The sequence below is a fragment of the Panthera tigris genome, chromosome C2, assembly GCF_018350195.1.
Source record: "Panthera tigris isolate Pti1 chromosome C2, P.tigris_Pti1_mat1.1, whole genome shotgun sequence".
Classification (NCBI taxonomy): domain Eukaryota; kingdom Metazoa; phylum Chordata; class Mammalia; order Carnivora; family Felidae; genus Panthera; species Panthera tigris.
In genome coordinates this window covers 59,438,193-59,460,374 of record NC_056668.1, presented here as the reverse complement: position 1 = coordinate 59,460,374, position 22,182 = coordinate 59,438,193, and the positions used below count along the sequence as shown (strand labels likewise).

Here is a 22,182-nt window from a genome sequence, read left to right as displayed (position 1 = left end):
ACTTAGAGTCCTAATTCAAGAAGAATGTTAGAACATAGGGTAGATGAGGAGGCCAGAAGAAAGCCATACTACGATTGGGTGTCAGTCTTCTCTTGTCCTGACTTGAACATCTTTCACTGTTTCAATCTCTTATTTGCTAAATCAAAACTATACTGCTGAACAAGAGATAAAACACCTAGACTTTATTTAGCCCTTGACTGAGATGTGATATGACTTCAAGGCCATTCTATGTTAAAATATGGTGGTTAATTATTGTTCATCTCCAGAGAAATGGGTAAATCCTGGGATGACAGAAACTCTAAGGCAATGAAAAGGATGTAGGATAGAGCCAAGGAATTTTTTTAAAATTTGAAGTTCAGGAAAAGTTATGAAATCTCCTAATCCAGGGATATTTAGGAAGAGGGCAGAGTCCATTTCCCTAAGATTGGGGAGTAAAGGGGAATTCTGTGTGAACAATGGTAACCACTTAGCCTTCTTTGTGTTTCAATGACAATAGCCAGACCACACGTCAAGGAAAAGTGTAATAAGTCCTGCCTTGGAGTTCATAGAGCAGGGGTCTCTTCTTACAGAGGAGTCCCATCCAAGCAAAACTATTACTATGGCCTTTTAGAAACTGATGGTGAAGGCTGATCTTTGACTCCTGTGAAACTTTTTTTGAATTCATGTGTGTTAAGGCCGAAGATTTGACAGGCACTTTACCTCCTTGACAATGGTGCTTTAATATTGAGGAGACGTTAAAACCTAGTTACACAATACATGTTGTCTCCACCAAACAGCGTTAAAAACAACAACAAAAACACCTACCATAAACCAGGCAAAATCAAGGGTTTTCCATTGCTTCAGGCAGAGGCAGATTGTATCTTTACTCACAATGCCTTTCCTTAGTTTCACCAGGGATATTAGTCATTTCAAAACCTGAGGGACATTCCCCTGCTTCTTTCTGGAGCCAGATTTATTTCCCATCTTCATGCAGGCTGAACATCCAGGCTTTCTCTACAGAACATTTGGGAGGGGGTAGGGAGGGGCGGGGAAACATTTGCCGTGGCTTTTGCTGAACCACAGTAGTAACAGCTACTCGAGAAAGGGAGAAAATTCAGGTTTTCTTTGAGATTCCCAGGGCAGAGATGGCGGTAATGAGGTGTGACCTACACAGCCAGATTTTCCACTTGGCCCTAGATTTGGTAGTGATTTTTCATCTGGGTTGGGGTAAGAGTATTAAGGGCCAGAGGCAGTGACATGCAGCCATAAAGGGTGGGGTGGGTGGGGGGGACACTGGGACTAGGAGGTTTGAGAACTCTGGGCAGTATCTTTGAAGGTGAAGAGGCCTCCCAAACCCTTCAGGGCCTCCTGGAACTGAGGACAGGAAACAGGACAGCAGATTTCAATGGAGAGCTTCTAGAGGAGAGAGATGCCAGCCCAGTGGAGAGACCCGCTCTTGCCCTGCCCCCCCCCCCCATGGGATTCAAGAGGGACGGGGTGACAATCTTCTCTGTCGTGGCACTACTCCTGGTGCTCTGCACATCTCTACTTTTGTCCCCTAATGTACTGTCAAGTGGGTGTGTTAGGCAAGGATCAGAGTGTTCCAGCAACTTGCCTGAGGTCACACAGTGAGCACGTGAACATACTTGGATGAAAATCTGACTCAAGAATCTTTCCAGGCTCCACTGTTCCTTCTGTGAATAATGTTTATCTCTGTTTCTCCCTTTCCCCTAAGTTTTACACAGAGAGACTATCTCCCAGAATGAGAAACATTTTGGATGTTATTTGATTTACCGACACAGGCATTTTGTGATCTCACAGAACATTCTGGTGGCTGCTCAGAGCTACAAAGGAAGCAGCTGCCACTTTCTTTGCACCAGGAGCTGGCTTCGTGATCTCCTTCAGTCATGGAAAGTCCCTTCCCCAGATAGACTCTGGTTTTCCACTGGCTTCTCCTGCTGCTAAAATAAAATCAGGCTAATCCCTCAACCATCCAACGTCAACAGGTGGACTTGCCTCTCCAGCATTCGTCAGAGGTGTGAAGAGGTCATTTTTTTTATGCGCACAGCTTTGCTCCCCTGGCTGCCACATCTCGGTCCTGCTCCAGCTGACCTACTCCTATTACTTCTGTGCCTCGTCTGCCAAAAACCTCTTCACAGTGGCTGTTTTCTCCGGTTACCCTCTGGCTGAACTTGGCTTTCAGATTAATCTTCCCTTCTCTTTAAAGAGCGAAGTCCACGAGCACAGACAAAAGTTGCGTGGGCATTGTTCTACACAGGGACAAGGGACCATTCAGCTGGGAGGCTGCCCCCCTCCACCCCGGCATTCCTATCAACCACGGATGCAGTCGGACAACTTTCTCATGTCCTCCAGCCATGACATTCGTACTGTAGAGAGAAGTAGCAACAACTACATTTAGAATTGATAGTTGTAGGAGCAGGCTTGGTCTGGGTTTTTAGTCCTGCTGCAGAGAAGGGAACTGACCACAGTGTGTGAGTTTACAGCATAATTTAGACATGATGGGAATAAACGGTCAAGAACACCGCAGCACAACACAGTTCAGAGTCCCCTCCCCATTCCCACAGATACATTTCCAAACAAGCTGCTGGACCAGGTAACGCATCTCACAATTTATTCACTTTGGGCCACAGGGCCACTTGAACAGACTTTGTCCACATTTCCTTAGTGCACCCTTTTTTTTTTTTTGATTGAAGTCATCAGTGCATTAAAATAAAAGAATTAGGTCAAATGAGCCATTATTAAATGGATTCGAAATTTGTTTTAGATGTTAGACTATCACAACTATTTTTATAGGTGGCCTTTATATAGCCTATGGAAGCCAACAGTTTTTAAGGAAGGAAGAATAGTAGAAAAGCAATGATAAGTTTGGGGACATTTTAGAAAAGAAAATCACAAAAAGTTTCATTAAAACATCTTTGTGTTTTTAAAATCCGGGAAAGTTTGCTATCGAAACTTCTGCAATGTGACTTTGAACATTATACAAATATTTTAGAGACAGTAATACTTTTTTAAACAAAAAGGACGCCTGATCCATTTCCCTAATGAACGATCAGGAAAGCAGAGGTGACAGGTGACTTCAACTTCACAGGCAAATATATATAGGGTGCACATTCATATGTCTCTTTTCTCAACGTTTTTTTTTTTTTTATTTGTTTTTGGGACAGAGAGAGACAGAGCATGAACGGGGGAGGGGCAGAGAGAGAGGGAGACACAGAATCGGAAACAGGCTCCAGGCTCCGAGCCATCAGCCCAGAGCCTGACGCGGGGCTCGAACTCACAGACCGCGAGATCGTGACCTGGCTGAAGTCGGACGCTTAACCGACTGCGCCACCCAGGCGCCCCCATATGTCTCTTTTCTGATTACATCTTCCTCCAGGTACTACGGGTGCTTGGTCCAAATGGGGCGTGGCAGGGGCAGAGATGTCAGACGGTGGCAGTGAAGTGGGCTTTGCAGCACCTTACTGGCGAGAGAATGAGAATCCGGTGCAACCAAGAAGCAATCCTCAATCAGCTTGCTCTTTGCAACTCAAGAGGATGAGTAAAATGTGTTCATCCTGAGAGTTATTTCTAGAGAACTTCAGAGAGAAAATCTGGAGGCCCTAACCTGCCTCAAGTGACAGGTAAGGGGCTTGGTCGGTGGCAGAGGACCCCCAATGCAGCATCCCTGGTTTGAACAATTATTTATTCCCCACAGGTGACATGGGCACAGAATCGAGCTGTTAGAATTGGGCGCTCGAGGAGGCAATTTCAGCTTTGCTGCATGTGCTCTAGGCACCCACTTCCTTAGGGTGAGGTCTGTTTGCTGGAGGCTGATGTCACCAGTCTCTTAGCCCTGTCGGTCATTTCTCTCACTCCTTCTGCTGCTAGAAGAGTTCTTCCTGTTTCGCCTACCTTGGAGCTGGTGAGAGAACACCAGGGCCTAACCCAGGAAAGCAGAGCCTGAGTTGTGGGGTCAACACACAGCGGTGGCATGAAGACACTAACAAGTAGGTGAGTACCCAAGCCTTGGTCCTGGGAACAGTTACCTGTTAGGACGAGTGCGTGACAAAGCTCAATCCAGAGCCCTTCTAATGGGGTCAGGAACCTGGGGGACGCATACAGCGTTCCTTCCAAGGAGGTGACTAGCTGGTCCTACTAAGCCCTAGGACGTGGGTTCAGCCCTCCACCAGACTCTGAGGAGCTGTATCACCCCTGGACCCTGGAGAAGCGAGTTGGTGCTCTGGGATGTGTCAAGCAGCAGATACTGTGGGGGTGCGAAGGGGGCCCATCTAAAAAGTGTCTGGGCAGGAGATCTGAGCTGCTGGCCTCTCCGGGCCTGGAGGCAGCTGGACAGAAGAGGGCAGCATCACTGTCCTTGCCGGCGAGTCTCAGAGGAGGGCGGGAGAGGTCCCAAGACAGAGTTGACTTGGATGCAGCTTGTGTCCACGTTTAGCTCAGGGCTGCAAACACAAGGGGATGGGTGTCTCTAGACTCTTCAGGGATTGCCTCTGTCCAGACCCGTGGCTTCCCCTCCACCTCCCTTCTTGCAGGCTTGAATCTCCCTCCTGCCCCTGTCCTCCCTGTGTGAGCACACACCAAGTTGACCTGACGAGGTGAGTGGAGCATTTGGCAGTGGTGACTTTGCTGCGGTCCCTGTATTTTCATGAAACAGCACCGAGATCGATTGCTCCCCCTCCCTTTCTTAGTGCTGGAGGCTCAGAAGACAGGGATCTGGTCCCTCCGAACCACGTCCAGGTCATCATCCAGGGTTAACAAAACCTGGAATGGGAGGGGCAGAGGAATGAAAGCAGTGCACGGTCACAGCCACAGTAAGCCCAACTTCCTCTCTGAGACTCACCTGGGTTGACAGCACAGCGCCTTCCTGTCCTCTGTGGCTGTCTGCAGTGCTGTGCTCTACATGGGCAATTCTGATCACCTAGTTCATCTATTAATTCCGATGTGTACCAAGGGCCTATTATGTGCTATTCTAGATGCCAGAGACAAAACTCCCTACCTTCTTGGAGCTTACATTTGAGAGAGCTTCAGACATGAAGCAAATGGGAACAATACAGCCATGTTAGTGATGTATGCAAAGTCCAGTGTACTAGATAATAATATGTAATGAAATAGTAACAAAAATTAAACCATGGAGGGAGTATAGGAAGTATGGGGTAGGGAAAGGTTGAAAAAAAGTGCTGATGGGTGGCCAGGGAAGTCATTACTTAAGTCATTACTTAAAAGGGGACATGTGGCCCAAGATCTAGAGGAAAGGAAATCTTGTTGCATAGAGTATTGCTATACAAGCAATGTATACTCTGCCTCCATTTTCAGTTCCCTCTACCACCACTCTCTTCACATGGAAACTTTCACTCCACTTTTGTGGTCTCTGTCTCTCTCATGAAGGTGTTGTTCATCAAAACTACACTTCACTAGGAGTGAGGTTTATACAGATTGTTGAACTTCCCCAGATGGCCACGAGGGGGCAGCCCCGCTCCACTCTCGAGGCCGTGTGGCGGCAGAGCCCGCTCACCGTGAGCAGTGCTGGGAGCACAGGTCTCCCAGTGTGTTGCTTGCTACCTGTGCACAGGCACAGCGGACTTTTAATTTGGGAAAGTCTAAATTAGGATGAAAGGAAGCCAGCAGTGATCATCCATTGTTAGAGTATGCATAGCTTCTGGAAAGGTGTTTGGGCCACAAGAAATGGAAGGATTACAGGAGAGATCTGGGACAGACCGGTTAGAAGCAAGAGACCTGGCTGCTATCCCCAGCCGCTCCAGAAACTTGTAAAATATTTGTGGGATATTCAGTGAGACTGGAAGAGGAGGAGAAATGTGAGCACAAGAAGGAAGAATCTAATGTTTCTGAAATTTGAGTGAGTGCCAGAAGTGATTCCTGGGGCGATTCTGGGCATGTGAGTTCTAATAACCGATTCAGTCTAAACGTTGTGCCATTTAAGGAAAATCATTTTGTTAACTGTATCTTGAAATATTGGAGAGTAAAAGGAAAATGAAAATAAATATCTAGCTGAAGGATATAATGTGAAAAAAGATATAAAAGAATTTGTATGTTAAATTATAATGAGGAATTAGAAAGAGAAGTTAGAAATACAAAAAAGTAAGGAATGCAGGGGAAGAAAGTACAGGATGTGAAGAGAGAAGAAATTGACAGACAGGTATTATAAACTCACCAAGAATGAGAAAAACAGGGCTGTGGCAGAGAGGAAGTGCCAGATGTCATGGTCATCAAAGAAATCGAGCAGGATACACTCCCGGTTCTTCTCCCGGGATTCGGCTGGGGTTCCCTGGAGGAAGGTGAGGCAGAATGTGGGTGAGCACTCCTACAGTTCAGCTGTTTAGAGGGCTGAGCATCCAGAAAGCTACAAAAATGCTGTTGGATGCCCGGCCCAAAAAGTTAGCTTCCAAGAAAACATTAGTCCACACGAAAACTTGTACACAATGTTCACAGCGGCCACACTCATAAGAGCCAAAGAGTGGAAACCATCTAAATGTCCCTCAACTGATGATAGGTAAAATGTGCTGCATGCATACAATGGAAAATTATTCGGCAATTAAAAAGACATGAAGTACCAATATACGCTACCACATGGATGAATGGAGAAGCTAGACTTCAAGACCACATATGGTATGATTCTATGTGTATGAAATGTCCAGAACAGGCAGATCTATAGAGACCGAAGATAGATTAGTGGTTGCCTGTGGCTGGTGGTTTAGGGAGAAACGGAGAGCGACTCCTAGTGGGCAGGCTTTCTTTCTAGAGTGATAACAAATGTTCTAAATTGATTGTGATGGAGAGCTAAGGCTTCCTTTCTGCTACTCAATGTATCACTTATTTCCTAGGCCTCAGTTTTCCCATCTATGCAATGGATTTATAAACACCTGCAGCTGGGTATTTGTTTATGGATAGGATTATGAGAAGATACAGTAATGAAGGTTTGGCACACGTTAAACATCCATGGGCAAGAGAATCATAATACAACACGTAATGAGCATCCAATCTGCTGTGTTTGGAGGGCTCACACCTTGACGAGGCCTACTCTGACAATGACGACAGCATGCCATTTATGTGTGGACATTAAACACCATCCCTTTTAGAGAAAGCTTTCATTTCAAAGACAAACAGCAACAAGCACACAGAGAGGGAAGTAGGAAGATCAAAAAGGCAAGAGGGAGGGAGAACATTTCCTCTGAAAAGAAAACTGCCCTCTTACCTCCCAGCTGCTGAGATTCTGGAAGAAAAAGTACAGGGCGGAGGCCCACACCACAGCCGTGGCCACGATGCAGAAGAGCGGGATGGGGAGGAGCTTCTCTGAGCTGCGGAGCTGTGGATGGAAAGCAGATGCAGCTCACGGCCTTTTCGGACCCAGGGCAGGCGGCTCCTGGTGCCCACTCTCACCTTCATGATGATGTAAAAGGCCAGGTAGAGCAGCAGGTTACAGATGAAGATCCCCAGCATGTAGGAAGCGAAGTCCCGGGGTCGATAGATCAGTCCAAAGAGGGCGCTGGGTGCAGGGAGGGATTAGTATGTAGGCAACAAGCTGGGTTTGTAACATTGTTGGCTTTTTCACCTCCACTTTGGGGAGGAAGGGAGTTAAAGAAAAACCTCTAATGCAAGTAAATTACAACACCTCCTTCAGACCTGGCATTTTTGATGATTGTAAGGTTCCCATAAGTGGATGTACCACAATCCTCTTTCCTCTCTAGTTGAAATAGTTTTCCTTTTGCCTTGCGGCTTTTCATTACAAAGAACAGTGCAATGAATAAATCACTACCTTCAGACATATTATGCTTTTCCCTTTTTTTGCATTTAAGATTAATTCATTAGACTAGATTACTAGAAATAGAATTATCTCGAAATTGGCTTGCCACACATTATCAACAAAAAACTGTCTATGGTTTTTATTATTTATTTATTTAAAAATGTTTGTTTATTTTTGAGAGAGACAGAGAGAGAGAGAGAGAGAGCGAGCATGAGTGGGGGAGGGGCAGAGAGAGAGGGAGAGAGACAGAATCCCGAGCAGGCCCCACATCCAGCATGGAACTGGACTCGGGGCTTGATCCCTTGACCATGAGATCGTGACCTGAGCTGAAATCTAGAGTTGGAAGCTCAACCGACTGAGCCACTCGGGCTCCCCTATGGTTTTTACATTAATATTGAAGTTTAGTTTGGTTGGGGTTTAGCACTGCTTTTTTCCCCCAAATTTCTTTTAAAATAACATTCAAGATTCACATGAAGTCACTCCATGTCTTGTAGTGTCCATGGGAAACTGAGGATGGAGAAACAAAGAGGAAGCCAACCCTCCACCAGGTTCCCATAGTGCCAGTGTGTTGTCACATCCCATTCATTCCTGCAGACCTTGCTGCCCAAAGAGCGCCTGTGTAAGAAAAGAGAGGCCATTTACCTTGTCTTGTGAGCAGATCGTGGGTTTGGTTTTGGTCATGGGAGGGGTGGGGACACGCCAGGTATTTGTGAGCACTGGGGACATAGTTATCAGTTGCTCATTATCAAGGGGTTGGTCCCTTTTCTCCCACGAGCACCCTGCACCCTATCTTACAGAGTCATCAGGACTGTGGGGTCCTCCCTAAAAGAGAGGTCAAGAAGAGTGCCACAGGTGACCACTGCCAAGAATCACCCATCTCGACGTGTCTCTACATCAAGGAGGGGTCCTTCACAGGCATGGCGCTTACCCCGAGGTAATCCCTGGGTGACAACATAATGGGAAATTTCTTCCACAAGCATATGCCCCAAGTAAGATTTGAATTCTCAAAACCCGATTCTGGCTTTACCCGAAGGTACGCCTCTGTTTTCAGTCCTTTCATGTCTTAAAGGGGGGCAGGAGTCATCTTTCTATCAAAGGTCACTGACCTTTTTAGCATATCAGCTAAGAACCACTAATAAAAGCAACTAAACTTACTGACTTGGGGGAGACTAATGAAACAGCTCACTTACTCACATTTTAAAGTTGAGAATAGGTTGTATAAAATAGTTACAGATAACAAAAATATAGGTCTGTTGTACTGTTCTATTTTGAAGCCATCGGAGGGAAAAAAGCCCAGGTAATAATGAGGGAAGAGAAGAAAAGGGATATTGGTGCAGTAGGAAGATTGAGAACTATAGGGCAAGAAATAAAGAGGAAAGAGACTTGTACACACACACGCTCATGCACACACGCAAACACACACACATTTAGTAAGAAAGGGAAATGTCTACTGGGTAGCCTTGATGGAAAGATCTACAAGACTTTAAAACTATGCTTCATGTTTGTAACTTTTAGAATAATCTCTAGCATCTAACTATCTACATAGTCTATCCATGTAGATAACAGATTTGATGTTGGTCTTGTGGCACAAATGAGCTCAATGCATCAAGGTGCTGAACACAGCACTTTAAAAGAGACCACCGTTGGTACACAAGACTTCCTAGTGTGTTCTTTGTGGAGGAAAAATACCTTTCTTCCAAGTCCCTAGGGCAAGCACAGTCCTACACGCTCCTTAATTTCACATTTCTTTATATAAATGACAGCCAAGGAAAGCTAAACCGCCGTGTTACAGACATCAATAAAGAGAAAAACGTGTCTTCCTAAGACTACTTACAAGGACCAGTTAACCAGATTCCCCACGATGAGCAACACCATTCTATCCTGGAAAGAAAACATCAGATGAGAGACTGCACACATCTCTTTTCTTTTGACCTACTTGTAGGGGCAGCATCAATTATGGGGAAACAATTGCCTGGTGAAAAGAGTTTCCATGGTTCTAAGAGAGCTGTGCCTGCAGGCGGACACTAATCTCCTACGGGAACAAATGGCGAGGCCTCGGTCTGTGAACGGATGTGACTTTGTGTCTGTTAAAGAAAACACGGTGAGTAAAGCAAGACTCTTACTGTTTCCCCCACCAGTGTGTAGGGTAGCTGGGCACCCCGGCCCCACTTCTTGAGGAAGTTGGTGATGTGTGCAGATCACTCGGTAGCGAAAAGAATTCTGCCGTTGCTGTAATGTAATCCAGCACTGTTTCCCTGCGCCATTACTTAGCGAGCCACGAGGCAGCTCTCGGGCCTCACCTGTATGGCTCCCATTTCCTCTCCATTACTCTGACTCCAAGGAGGTCCTGCAACGCTCAGGCTCCCGGTCTCTAAACACACAGCCTTAACACTAAAGATGTTGGTGGTGGGTGAACTAGGAGAGGTCCATCTCAAAGGAAAGTTCCTCTGATAGAGATTAATTCACAACCTGGCCCTGCTTCTTTGCATACAATGTAAAACTTTTAGGTGGCATCTGATTGTACTTTAATTTGCATGTCCTCATGGACTATTTAAAAGTGCTGATTCTCTGTCTTTGTGGGTGATCCATCTAGCTTGGAGGAAATATCTTCCTTTAAAAAAATTAGCTCTGGGGCTCCTGGGTGGCTCAGTTGGGTAAGCATCCGACTTGGGCTCCGGTCATGATGTCACGGTTCGTGGGTTCAAGCCCTGCATCGGGCTCTGTGCTGACAGCCTGGAGCCTGCTTCCAATTCTGTGTCTCCCTCTCTCTCTGCCCCTCCCCTGCTCACACTCTGTCTCTCTCTCTCTCTTTCTCTCAAAAATAAACATTAAAAAAAAAATAAAAGAAAAATAGTCTGCTAGAAAAAAAGACAGTCTGCATCACATAATGTGAGTAAACAAACAAACAAAACATTAATTGCTCCTCATGGCTCACAGCTAAGACAGGCTTAACTCTCAAAATACTCACAGGTCCTACTGGTTTTTTTAAAAATATTTATTCTTAGAGAGAGAGAGAGGGAGAGAGAGAACACATGCACAAGCAAGGAGGGGCAGAGAGAGGGAGACATAAAAAACTGAAGCAGGCTCCATGCTCTGAGCTATCAGCACAGAGCCCAACATGGGGCTCAAACCCACAAACCACGAGATCATGACCTGAGCCAAAGTCGGACGCTTAACCAACTGAGCCACCCAGGAGCCCCAGCCCTACTGGGTTTTTAAGTTCTCATGTAAATAAAACCCTTCAGCCTCAGTCCCCTCAACAGAGTTCCTGCCCAAGCTCTAGAGGGTGAAAACATTCTCATATTCCTTTATGTCAATATGATCGTAAACTATTTGATCATAAATTATTAGCAGGTACTTCGTGAACTCCTGTGTGTCAGGCCCAAATAGTATCAGGAATTCTGACCACAGCATGGTGGAAAGGTTGGGGTAATGGCTCCCAGCATGTATGTGGCCTTCCTAAGGTCACTCACTGGCCAGAGAGCCAAGATATAGCTGGGACCAGGGTCCCAATCTTTCTGCCTAGTGTAGAAATGTATGATATACTGAAAACAGTGATGGAGAATTTTTAGAACTTGCATTTCAACCAGTCAGTAATAACCACAATTTTGAAGAAAATATCCTTGCTTACTGTAAAAATCAAACAATGTACACAAATCAAACCAGTGTATGGTGTGGCAAGTGTTAAGTTCTTTTTTAAAAAAAGTTTTTAATGTTTGTTTATTTTTGAGAAAGAGAGACACAGAGCATGAGCGGGGGAGGGGCAGAGAGAGAGGGAGACACAGAATCTGAAGCAGGCTCCAAGCCCTGAGCTGTCAGCACAGAGCCCGATGCGGGGCTCAAACTTGTGAACTGTGAGATCATGACCTGAGCTGAAGTCGGATGCTTAGCCGACTGAGCCACCAAGGTGCCCCTGAAAGTGTTCAGTTCTTGATGAAAGCAACCGGAGTGACAGATGCCCAGTTTTCTTGGGACAAGCCTGGTTTATGCCTGCTGTCATGGTATAATTATCCAGTGAGTGCCCTTTGCACTTCCACAAGTGAAATAATCATACCTCTTTGGATGACACCCTGCCTTGATCCTTCCCCATAGCAACTGTCACTGTTCCGTAGTTTTGTATGTATACACAGATTTCTTCTTTAAACACTAGCAGTATTTCATGTATTAAAATGGATCTATCCCAGTCTGTTTTTTATGACCAAGAAGAAGAGTAAGGAACATGCTTCTTCCCCCTGCTTGGAGCTCAGCCACCCTGGGCCATCTGGCCTTCTTGATTTAGGGAACCTGAGTGTCTGCCCCGAGCCTGCCCCTCATACTGTTCCCCTTCTCTCTGGGACAAGGCCAAGGCACACAGGAGCACGCACGTACCATATACAGAGGCCGGCTGCACTGCTGGACGAAGTCCGTGTAGAACACCATAGCGGCCCTTCGGAAAATCCCCAAATCTGCCGATGACACAATTGCATAGTAAGGCTTAGTCAGAGATACTACAGAATACTCCCATACGGCCCAAGATTTTAGGGCCAAGATGATGTCGTCTTCACCTTATAAAAATGGTGCTTTGTACTTATTAGGTCAGCAACAGATGTTTGCTTTAAAAAATGGTGCCTGTGGGGCGCCCTGGTGGCTCAGTCAGTTAAATATCCAAATTTGGCTCAGGTCATGACCTCACGGTTTGTGAGTTTGAGCCCTGCGTCAGGCTTGCTGCTGTCAGTGCAGGGCCCACTTTGGATCCTCTGTTTCCCTCTCTCTCTGTCCCTCTCCCTCTTTCTCTCAAAAATGAAAAAACGTTTAAAAAATTAAAATAAAAAAAACTGTGCCTGTACATGCCTGTGCTGTCCTGTAAGGTGTGCTGTATCCAGGCATCATATTGCAGAAACAGGCAAGTGAGGTGGACCCATGTGACAAATGCTCACAAATAATTTGAGTGGCCGGCCAGCGCCTCTATTGTCTCCATCAGCTAAGTTCCCCTTTGTGTACAGTTTACTGCAGAGGTGTTTCCTTTATAGCAGAGGTGTTATGGGGCCCCTCCAGGTACCTTAAAACATCTGCTCTCTCTAGAGGATGGGAAATCTTAGCCTGTAAAAATTCGAATCTGTATTTCTCCATGTGGTTGTAAGTCAGTAAGAATTGAGCCAAGGGACACTGAAGTCTATGGAGCACATTCAGAGTCTAAACTTGTACTGCAACAGTAATCAAAGGAATGCAAGTTACGATGGAGAGCAAAAGATTGGGAACAATTTTTAAATGCGATCCTTCAAAAGCATAGAATGAAACACAGCACATGTGTGTGTTACAATTGTTCTATGAACAGAGTGAGGGTCACAGGTGGAGCTGTCTTTCTGTGAACAGTCTACACTTGTAGACATCACAGGCAAGGCTGAGGTCTGCTCAAAGCAAACATTTCAACCAGGGCGGACCCCAGCTGTGTTGTGAATGCCATTCCTCCTCACATTTACCCTTGGGGTCAATTTCACCAGACTTCACTAGACCAGATATACTGAGGGAGGGAGGGGATGGGATGGGTCCATGCAATAGTCCAGAAGACGTGCAGGGCAGGCTGGGCTGGAGTGTATCCTTTCCTCTGAGCTTCTCTCTGGCCCCCTCCCCATAAGCTGATCCTGCCCAACCTGGAAGGGGTGTTCAGAGAGCCAGGCTGGCAGACAGTCACACAGGTCGCTGTGTTAAGAAAGCAATCTAGAGCCCTGGGAAGGGTGGCTGAACATTACCTGTGTCAGACACATCTGAATCGGTGGGAAGCAGGGAATAAATGAGAAAAGAAAATGATATAAGAAGGTAGCCAAACAGGTAAACTACTGGTCATTTTATTTTTCTCTCAAAACGATGACTTTAGTTTTATTTTCCAATTAAAAAAAGTAATGTTTGCTCATCATAAAGAACACAGAAACTTCCTGCCTGTCTCAAACATTCAGACGTTTCCTCTTCTTCAAAGAGTGAATCAGAGTCTGTCTCTCCCTATCTCTTTTATGCACCACTTGCATTTTGCAATCCATTCTCTCTCACAAGTGATCCCTGCCATCCTTTCCTTGGGCTCTGGTAGCAGAGTCATGATCTGGGCAAGTGGCTCTATGGTTTTCTGTCCTCCTTAGGAGATGCTCTGCCCCATTGCTGCTGCCTTTCCTGTATCCACGTTCATTTGCAGGTGCGGCCTGAGGGCCACGGAGAAGGTATGTCATTGCAGAAAGCAAAGGCAGCTTATGAAATGGGCGGAGAGGCTGGTGTTGGCTGAACCACTGTCCACTAACTCAGCTTCCTGCCTTTGGACTAAATTTAGATGCAATCATTGTCACCATAGAACAGGACATTTTCCTTTGGACTCTGGTAAGTCTGTGACCACCTTGGGAAGAGGTGGGTAGAGAAATTGAAAATACTCAGTAGTGCTATGCACTGGCTGTCTTCCATTTACCCTTGCAGACCTATTTGCCGCATCTCTGTCCTGCACCAGGCCAATGAGCCTGACTGTAGGACCACGTAAGTGGATTTGCTCACTCTCCATGGATTTGGACAATGGGAAGCCCCAGTAGGAGACTGGAGGGACACAGGAAGAAAAGTGAGCTCAGAGTACTTATCCACCTTCTGCCCTCCCTGTGAGGTTGCCTTAGACTGGCCGTGTCTTTCAGGGTGACTTCCTCTCCTTCCACATTTTGGTAACTACTTCCTTCCTGTCCTCTCCTTCCACATTTTGGTAACTACTTCCTTCCTGTCCTTTGGACTAATGGATATGAGAGTTTCTCTGCTACTTACCCCAGGTTGCCAGACGACCACGTTCATTCTCCTCTACCTTGACCTTGTCTTATGAACAGTCCCTTTGTGACTAAAACCTTCATCTTTGTGTGTGACATCTTTTTCCTGTTGAGACCCTACAGACTATTACATGGTCATAATATACTCCATTACATCTCTCCTTTTTCAGAAGGTAAACCAATACGGTATTGCAAAATTGTATGGGGCAAAAGTGGTATAGATATATTAAAAGTTCCTGTATGTATTATTAACGGTCACACTGTTACATACATCTGTATTCAAGTTTATTTTTCCAACTCAGGGAGCAACCAGAACAACCATGCTCCAAATTATTTTCCTTTTCAAAGTTGACTTTGTATGCCTTCACTCACCTTTGAATCTGGAGGATGGGGCATGACCAGAGCATCAAGCCAAATGCTCTGTACAACCATTTAATGATGCTTCCACTGGGCGATTTGGAGGTACATTGGCTCTGTTATTGCCACGGGCAAATCTACTGACTGTGCCACAGGGGAAAACTAAGCTGCCAAAATGAGAAATTGTTTTATTCAGCTTTCTAATCTGAAGGTTACTTGGTTATGTAGAATCACTCTTAGACCTGGCTGTATTTTAAAGGCCCTCATTCCCTAGTGAGTAAGGGGTCTGCCGGGCAAATGAATACTCCTTCTAGGCCACATTCTGAATTCCCAGACCCCAGAATTCCCCGCCCAGATGGACCTGAGTCCCCTCGCAGAACCTGATAGCCCCCTTCCTTAGTCTACCTTCTTGAGGACAGATGGTACCCCTGGAGCGGGCACTTCTAGGGGCAAGGAAGGGCCAGCTGAGTGCTGGGCAAGAATATCCATGTACATACTTGTGAGACCCCTTAAGATGCAGGACAGAGCCAGCATGGGAAGAAGAGAGGGGCGGGGGCTGGGGACCAGCTCTCCGATACAGTTATGTTCTGGAGTGTCCTTCTGAGGAAATGACAATTTTAAATTTGAACCTGGACCTTCTAGGTTGTAATGAAGGCATATATATTTATCAGTTTGTTGGCCTGCTTCCCTGCCTTCCTCCCTCCCTTCCTTCCTTCTATCCATGTATTTAATAGATTTTTAAGTCTGCTTTACAACTTAAATTTTTTTTTAGTGGGCTTTTATTTACACTCTTGCTTTGAGCTCTGCAAATACGAGGGTTCAGCCTGTGCTTATACACAATTATTTTTCTTGAAATATACAAAAGAATATTTAAGTGTGGCTTCCTGGACCTTAAACAGCCTGGGGATATTTAAATGCTCTAACATGACTTCAATCTATCTGTTCCCGTGCATGCTGACTGACATCAGCAGCAGGGCAGAAGCTGGTTCCATGGAGCACGCAGTGCTCTAATGTGATACGTTCACATTGTCGGGGTAGTTCAGCAGGTCACCCACCTGTTATGATTCCTAAGTCTCAAAACACTCCAGTTCCAGGATTTGAAAACAATATAAAATTCATTCTTGATAACCATGTAGGCTACTTAGAGAAATGCTCGTTTTAAATGTTACAATCTGAAAGCTATTTCTCTAGGTGGAATGAGTGGAGTGCTGACCAACCATTCTTCAAACACACTTTCAAAGTCTGTGAGTTATAAAGCACTGGGTCTTGGGGCTGGGGGTCTGCTTCAGGTCTGAGTATGACCACCTTAGTTTCTCAGTTGGAATCAGAACAGTAGCAATAGCTCATTGTAATCCTACACAGGAGAGGACGTTATAAAATACCCAGAATTCAGAGCACGTGTTCATGATGACCAGCAACACTTCCATTTAGGGTGAGCGAAGACAATGCTTTCTTGAGGTAAGTTAATCAGTGTGTTAGTGTAGAGCAACAGGTGACTCACCTATCTTGAAACGACCCATGTAGTAGATCTGGGTGCTAAGGGCTAGAGATGCCAGGATATGGATTGCGGAGAAGATGATCCAGAACCACAGGTCGTTTTTCCCAAACACCTAGGAGTAAAGATGGAGGTTACCTTCATCCGGGGTTTTCCCCACAGAACTCCAGAAAATCATTCTCTCATGTATGCATAAGGAGTCAAAAACTGAGCTGTGCATGCATTTTGATCCCCACCCCCCCCCCCCCACTTCTGTGAGCTCACAGGGATCACACTGCACAAAAAAGAATGGCTACCTGGCCAAGCAAAAATGGAAGAAGGAGGAAATGGGTGAGGCACCGAACAACAACAGTGAGGGGCAGTAGGTCTAAAGCTGGGAGCTAATGCTCTGACAATGACTGCAGACAATGGACATGTGTCCCTGCACATTTAGAAAGCCGCTTCTGCTCTTTTAAGTCTGCCTCTCCCATCAGCTTGAACATCTCTATTCTATTCTCACATGAGTCAGGTCCCAGCTTTACAGTGGAACTCTCCAGGGGTAGTTTTACAGGTGCCTATTACATTATTAGAGATAAATAGCTAAGTAACTGAATAAAATGTCATGAATTGACTCATGATGGCCATGTGGCAGGAACCAAGGATTGTAATTAATTCAAACCTGTTCCCCTGAGGTCCACCAAACAAATAGCAACAAAACAAAACAAAACAAAACAAAAAACAAAAAACAAAAAACAAAAAAACCTCCCAAGGGGGCATGTTTGGAAAGCTGGGCTGAAGGCCACGGGGAGGGACGCACCACTCCGAGGACAGTGAGCGTGATGACCACCGCAAAGGAGGCGTAGGCAGCGTAGGCGCTGGCATTGATGTCTGGGTGGCGGGTCTGGTAAAGCTTCAGCATGCAGAGGCCGGCGATCATGTACATGAAGGAGGTGTCTGAGGGCACACAGGGGGAGCCAAAACAATCAGGATCCAGTAGGTGACAGACAATTTCTCTTTAGTCTTGAAAACCCCCCTGCCTTCAGGCCCTAGAATATTTGCTGCCCTCAGTTTGTGTGGAGACCTCCAACATGGCAGCCTCCACAGGCACATTCTCTGGCCAGACCCCACATACTCCACTCACAGAAGAAAAGTATCTGATGATAGGATAAATAATTGACTATCCCCGCTTGCAGGGGTATTTGCGTTTAAATGCTGGTGTTCAACAGCAACAGCAAGAGTCCATACTGGTGACAGTTAGGGCACTGTGACCATGGAAAGAATGCTAGGTGGGTGTGGAAGGTCCTTATCCGCATCCCAAAATATAACCACATTGATTGTTCAATATATAGCTCATATAATTGATTACTCATATATAGCTTTACAGCCTAGGGATGGAAAGTAGCTAGAAATTAAATGTGGCTTAGTTGTACGACAGTGATGGAAATGCAAACTGGAATAACAAGGCAATGTCCCATATTACTCAAGAGTGTAGCAAAACATTTCAATGTCTGATGGTAACATATTAGTGATGATATAGGGAAATGGGAACTCTCAGGCAGCTAGTGGGAGTAGGAATCAATACTCTGGAGAAACTTGGAAGTTCTTGGTAAAATGGTGACTGGTCCAGGTGACTCCAACATTCTACTTCTAGGTGTCCCAGGGAACCTCTCTCACATGTGCACAAAGAGAAGTATGTAAGGGTGTTCACTGAAGCACTGTCTACAATAGCAACATATTGGCAACACCTAAATGTTGTTCAGTAGAGGAACTGACAAATGTAGTATACATATTTTTATTACAGAAGATGACAGTCCTTAAAAATGGAAGAACTGGATATCTTTGATTCAATATTCATAAATCTTGAAAACATATTGTTGGACGAAAAAACGTTGCAGAACATAGTTTGATAGGTAAATATTAATTTACTACAAATGTAGTAAAATTATAAAAACTGGACTGATAAAATATCAAATTAGTCAAGCTGTTGCCTCTGAGGATGGAAGAGGGGAATAAGTTTGGAAAACAGTTCAAAGGACTCAACTTTGTCACATTTTCTTTCTTCTTCTTCTTCTTCTTCTTCTTCTTCTTCTTTTCTTTTTAATTAAGTAATCTCCATGCATAACACAGGGCTTGAACTCACGACCCTGACATCAAGTGTTGCATGCTGTACCGACTGAGCCAGCCAGGCGCCCCACAACATGTTATTTCTTAAAAGGTAGATTTAAGGAAGGTATTTTTAAATGTTGGCATTTGTTCATTCTGAGTGGTGAATGATATTGTTCTCTGTAGTTTTCTCTGTTAAAAATGTTTCTAAATAAAAAAAAATTAAATGTGGCAGAGAATTTCTGTGGTGTTCTGGGCTCACAGAGGCTAGAGTACAAAGATAAAAATGACTTTTTAAAATTCTTCTCCTTGAGTGTGGAGGTCACTACTACTGGCACCCGTTCTCACCTTTCTCCTTCCTGACAGCATATTAGTAACTCAACTGTCTCAGCCCCATTTTCAATTCAGAAATGCATGCCTTTTTAGCCTACTGGTTTCAGCAAAGCTAACCCCACCTGTGGTGCGTCGGATGGTTCTCACTGGTCTAAAAGGTGATCTGCCTCCTTTGCCACCATGATTGATGTCCCAACCCAGGCTTGAGCTAACCAGCACCTGGAGAATAATTCTGGAATGGCTCATGACTATTTAAACTATTGAGGTGTGGAAGAATGTTATCTGGGCGGGGGGGGGGGGGTTCGCAAAGAAGTTTCCTTGTTCTTTTGTTTTTTTTTTTTTAATTTTTTAAAATGTTTTTATTTATTTTTGAGACAGAGACAGAGCATGAGCAGGGAAGGGGCAGAGAGAGAGGGAGACACAGAATCCGAAGCAGGCTCTAGGCTCTGTGGGGCAGAGAGAGAGGGAGACACAGAATCCGAAGCAGGCTCCAGGCTCTGAGCTGTCAGCACAGAGCCCGACTCGGGGCTCGAACTCACGGACCGTGAGATCATGACCTGAGCCGAAGTCAGACGCTCAACTGACTGAGCCACCCAGGCGCCCCAGAAGTTTCCTTGCTCTTAAATGAAGGCTCGTGGAAACCAGCTTGCTGTAACCACCAGACATCATGAAGTAGATAGAGACAGGAAGCCAGGACTCGCTGTAGCTATTTTTGCCATCATGAGTTTCCTGATAGCCTGAGGATAAAATCATCCTGCAGGCTCGGCATAACCCAAGGGATTATGGAGAATTGGAGCCAGAGCCACCAGATAAATCAACTGCAAGCCCTTTCCACCTTTGGACTTTCAGAAGGTGAGCTGATAATTGTCCTTATTATTTAATCCAGTTGAATTGGGCTTTCTATTACTTTCGACCCAAAGCAGTCTAGTTACTAAGTTAGGCCAAATTATACTGAGGAAACTTTCCAGGTGTCTGTTGAATTCTATCTGCCCTGCTGCCTAATACTTAGCCCATTGCCCACCTGCAAATCTAGTCATGGGATCATCATTCACTGTTGAGTGTTTTCTAGTCTGAAAGTGGTCAGAGAGAAAAAATGGTACAACATGTAGAAACCACACCCTGTGGGGAAGTGCCCTTGAATCACTTTAGCTCACATAAAATATTTAATTCTTGCATGCATGACCTTGGTATTTTGTGGAGGGTCCCAGGACCAGACTCCCGTAACTTAAATTTGTGTGGTTGATGTAAATTCTAATTACCAAATTGGAAGTTGGAGTAATTAGGACAGACATGGTAACAAGCACTGAGCACTCCTTCCATCATCAACGCGATGCCCATAGCATAGAAAACACCAAAGTGTTTAGGAATCCCATAATCCTGAAAAAGGAGAAAGTGTTGTCAATGGAAAGACACCAATCAGTGACAGAACCACAGGATCTGGAAACCCAAGCTTCTGGCCTCCTGTTGTTCATTACACATAACCCATCACCACACCATCAAGCCAGATGTCCCTCCCCTTTGCAGATCCTTCTTGGAACCATGACCTTTCCTAGCTCTCACATCCAATTTACCCTCCCTCTCCTCACCATGGCAAAGATGTCCTTGGCTTCTAGGGCTCTGCGATGGAGAATGTCTCGGCGCAAGACTATCAGCAGGAAGAGGAAGCCCAGGAGCACGTGGCCCAGGTTACTGAGAATGTTGTTGAAGGCACTAAAGGAGAAGGAAACCATGAGAGAGTTGAGGTGATCCAAGATATTCAGAGAATGAATGAATGCTTGAATGAGTGAGTACACTCAGCACTCCATGTTTTCTACCTAGACTTTTCATAAGATTTCAGGACTAGCAAATCATCAGAGATGATCTTTAACCTTACTCCTTTATTTTAGGATGCCTAACCTGTGATCACGTGCCCATTTCCTCCCTGGGATGCCTGTGTGGCTTCCCCAACACCCACCCAATCCTCTTTTATCCTGACGACACTGGCACGGAATGAATCCCAGGAAACAGAGCTGCTCCAGAGATGGGCAGTTTGGCCAAGTGTTTCAGCTACACCGTGAGAGGGAATTCTCATAGATGGACCCATGCTATGTGTGTCAATATTCAGCTCTGTAATAGTGACGTGTCAGCCAGTCATGGTCAGTTGCTTTATTTCAGGAAACTGAGGCTGGTTCAGTTCTGGAACAAGAAGTCTGTTCTTTCCACTTCACTATGTTCTGGTGGCTAGACCATGGCCTTGGAGGCAGCAGGCCTGGGTTCAGGTCCTGGCATCACTAATAGTTGAGGGACCTTCTACAAGTTCCTTTCTAAGCCTTAGTGTCTTCATCTGAAGATGGAAGTGATGCTAATCCTACCTATCTTATGAGGTTGTTCAGTGAATTAACATATGAGCAGCTCATGCCCGTGGATGAGTGTCGTCACAGCTAGGACCTGATGTTTTCAAAAATGTCCCTGTCTTCTTCTTAGGAATGTTTCCTGAGGCCCCTATACAGGAATGAAAGGAAGATATCTGGTCTCAACTTTTTGATTTCATCCCTCCTTACCCTTGACTGGGGTAGTAATCCATAGTTGTTTTTAGTATTTTTTTAAAATGTTTATTTATTTATTTTGAGAGAGAGAGATAGAGAGCAAGTGGGGGAGGGGCAGAGAGAGAGAGGGAGCCAGAGAATCCCAAGCAGACCCTGCAGCTGCCAGCGCAGAGCCTGACAGGGGGCTCGAACTCCTGAACTGTGAGATCATGACCTGTGCTGAAACCAAGAGTCGAACGATTAACAGACTGCGCCACCCACGCACCCCAGTGTTTAGTATTTTTAAAAACTGAAATCGCATCTCACAGAAAGGAATCTCTAAACGTCTCATGGGCAACCAGAGGCCAGGGCTCACCTCAGGACGCCCAATGGGTGAGCACAGAGGAAGTTGTAGTAGCAGATGTCCTGATTGCCTGTGACATTCACCACCTGCAAAATCAAGAGTGAGAGGAGCAGATGCAGTTTTTCTCCATCTACTGAGCCCACCCTGAAACCACAAAAGGCAGGCAATGCTCACAGTGATTTACCATATAACCAGTGTTCCTTCTCAGCAGGGGACGGGTCATTGTCTACTGCCTTTACGCAGCACAGGCTAACTAGGACTGTCATGATATGTTCTATTTTCTGGATGCATGTTGGGAGGGTATGGAGCTATCCCATTCTCTATGTAGGAGTGATAACCACAGGGCATGTGGACGGGAGGAAGCATGTGTTCAGTTTTCCATTTTTCTCACCATCTCTATCATTAAGAACCTTCCTAGACCATAGCACAGCGGTATCTTCTGACAGGGCCCTGGAGTAGTAAGAGAGTATGGAGATTATAAGCAGTGGTGCCCAAACCTCATAAAAGTCCTTGTCCTCATCACATAG

At 45.4% G+C, this 22,182-nt stretch overlaps 1 protein-coding gene across 4 annotated transcripts in view; it reads right to left on the bottom strand.

Moving 5' to 3' along the window:
• Nucleotides 1–3,286: 3,286 nt before the first annotated feature.
• SIDT1 (SID1 transmembrane family member 1) overlaps nucleotides 3,287–22,182 on the bottom strand; it is a 109,452-nt gene continuing 90,556 nt past the window's right edge. For 3 of the 4 annotated variants that reach the window (XM_042957158.1, XM_042957159.1, XM_042957160.1), the window contains 11 exons: nucleotides 21,668–21,741; nucleotides 20,374–20,497; nucleotides 20,047–20,164; nucleotides 17,169–17,305; nucleotides 16,379–16,487; nucleotides 12,125–12,201; nucleotides 9,591–9,637; nucleotides 7,393–7,498; nucleotides 7,208–7,318; nucleotides 6,167–6,280; nucleotides 3,287–4,758 (listed from right to left, as the gene is read on the bottom strand). In XM_042957158.1, the coding sequence (XP_042813092.1) occupies nucleotides 4,696–4,758; nucleotides 6,167–6,280; nucleotides 7,208–7,318; nucleotides 7,393–7,498; nucleotides 9,591–9,637; nucleotides 12,125–12,201; nucleotides 16,379–16,487; nucleotides 17,169–17,305; nucleotides 20,047–20,164; nucleotides 20,374–20,497; nucleotides 21,668–21,741 (1,080 nt within the window). In that variant the 3' untranslated portion in view covers nucleotides 3,287–4,695. The remainder of the gene's footprint in view (nucleotides 4,759–6,166; nucleotides 6,281–7,207; nucleotides 7,319–7,392; nucleotides 7,499–9,590; nucleotides 9,638–12,124; nucleotides 12,202–16,378; nucleotides 16,488–17,168; nucleotides 17,306–20,046; nucleotides 20,165–20,373; nucleotides 20,498–21,667; nucleotides 21,742–22,182) is intronic. The other variant, XR_006207812.1, reaches the window with a different exon arrangement.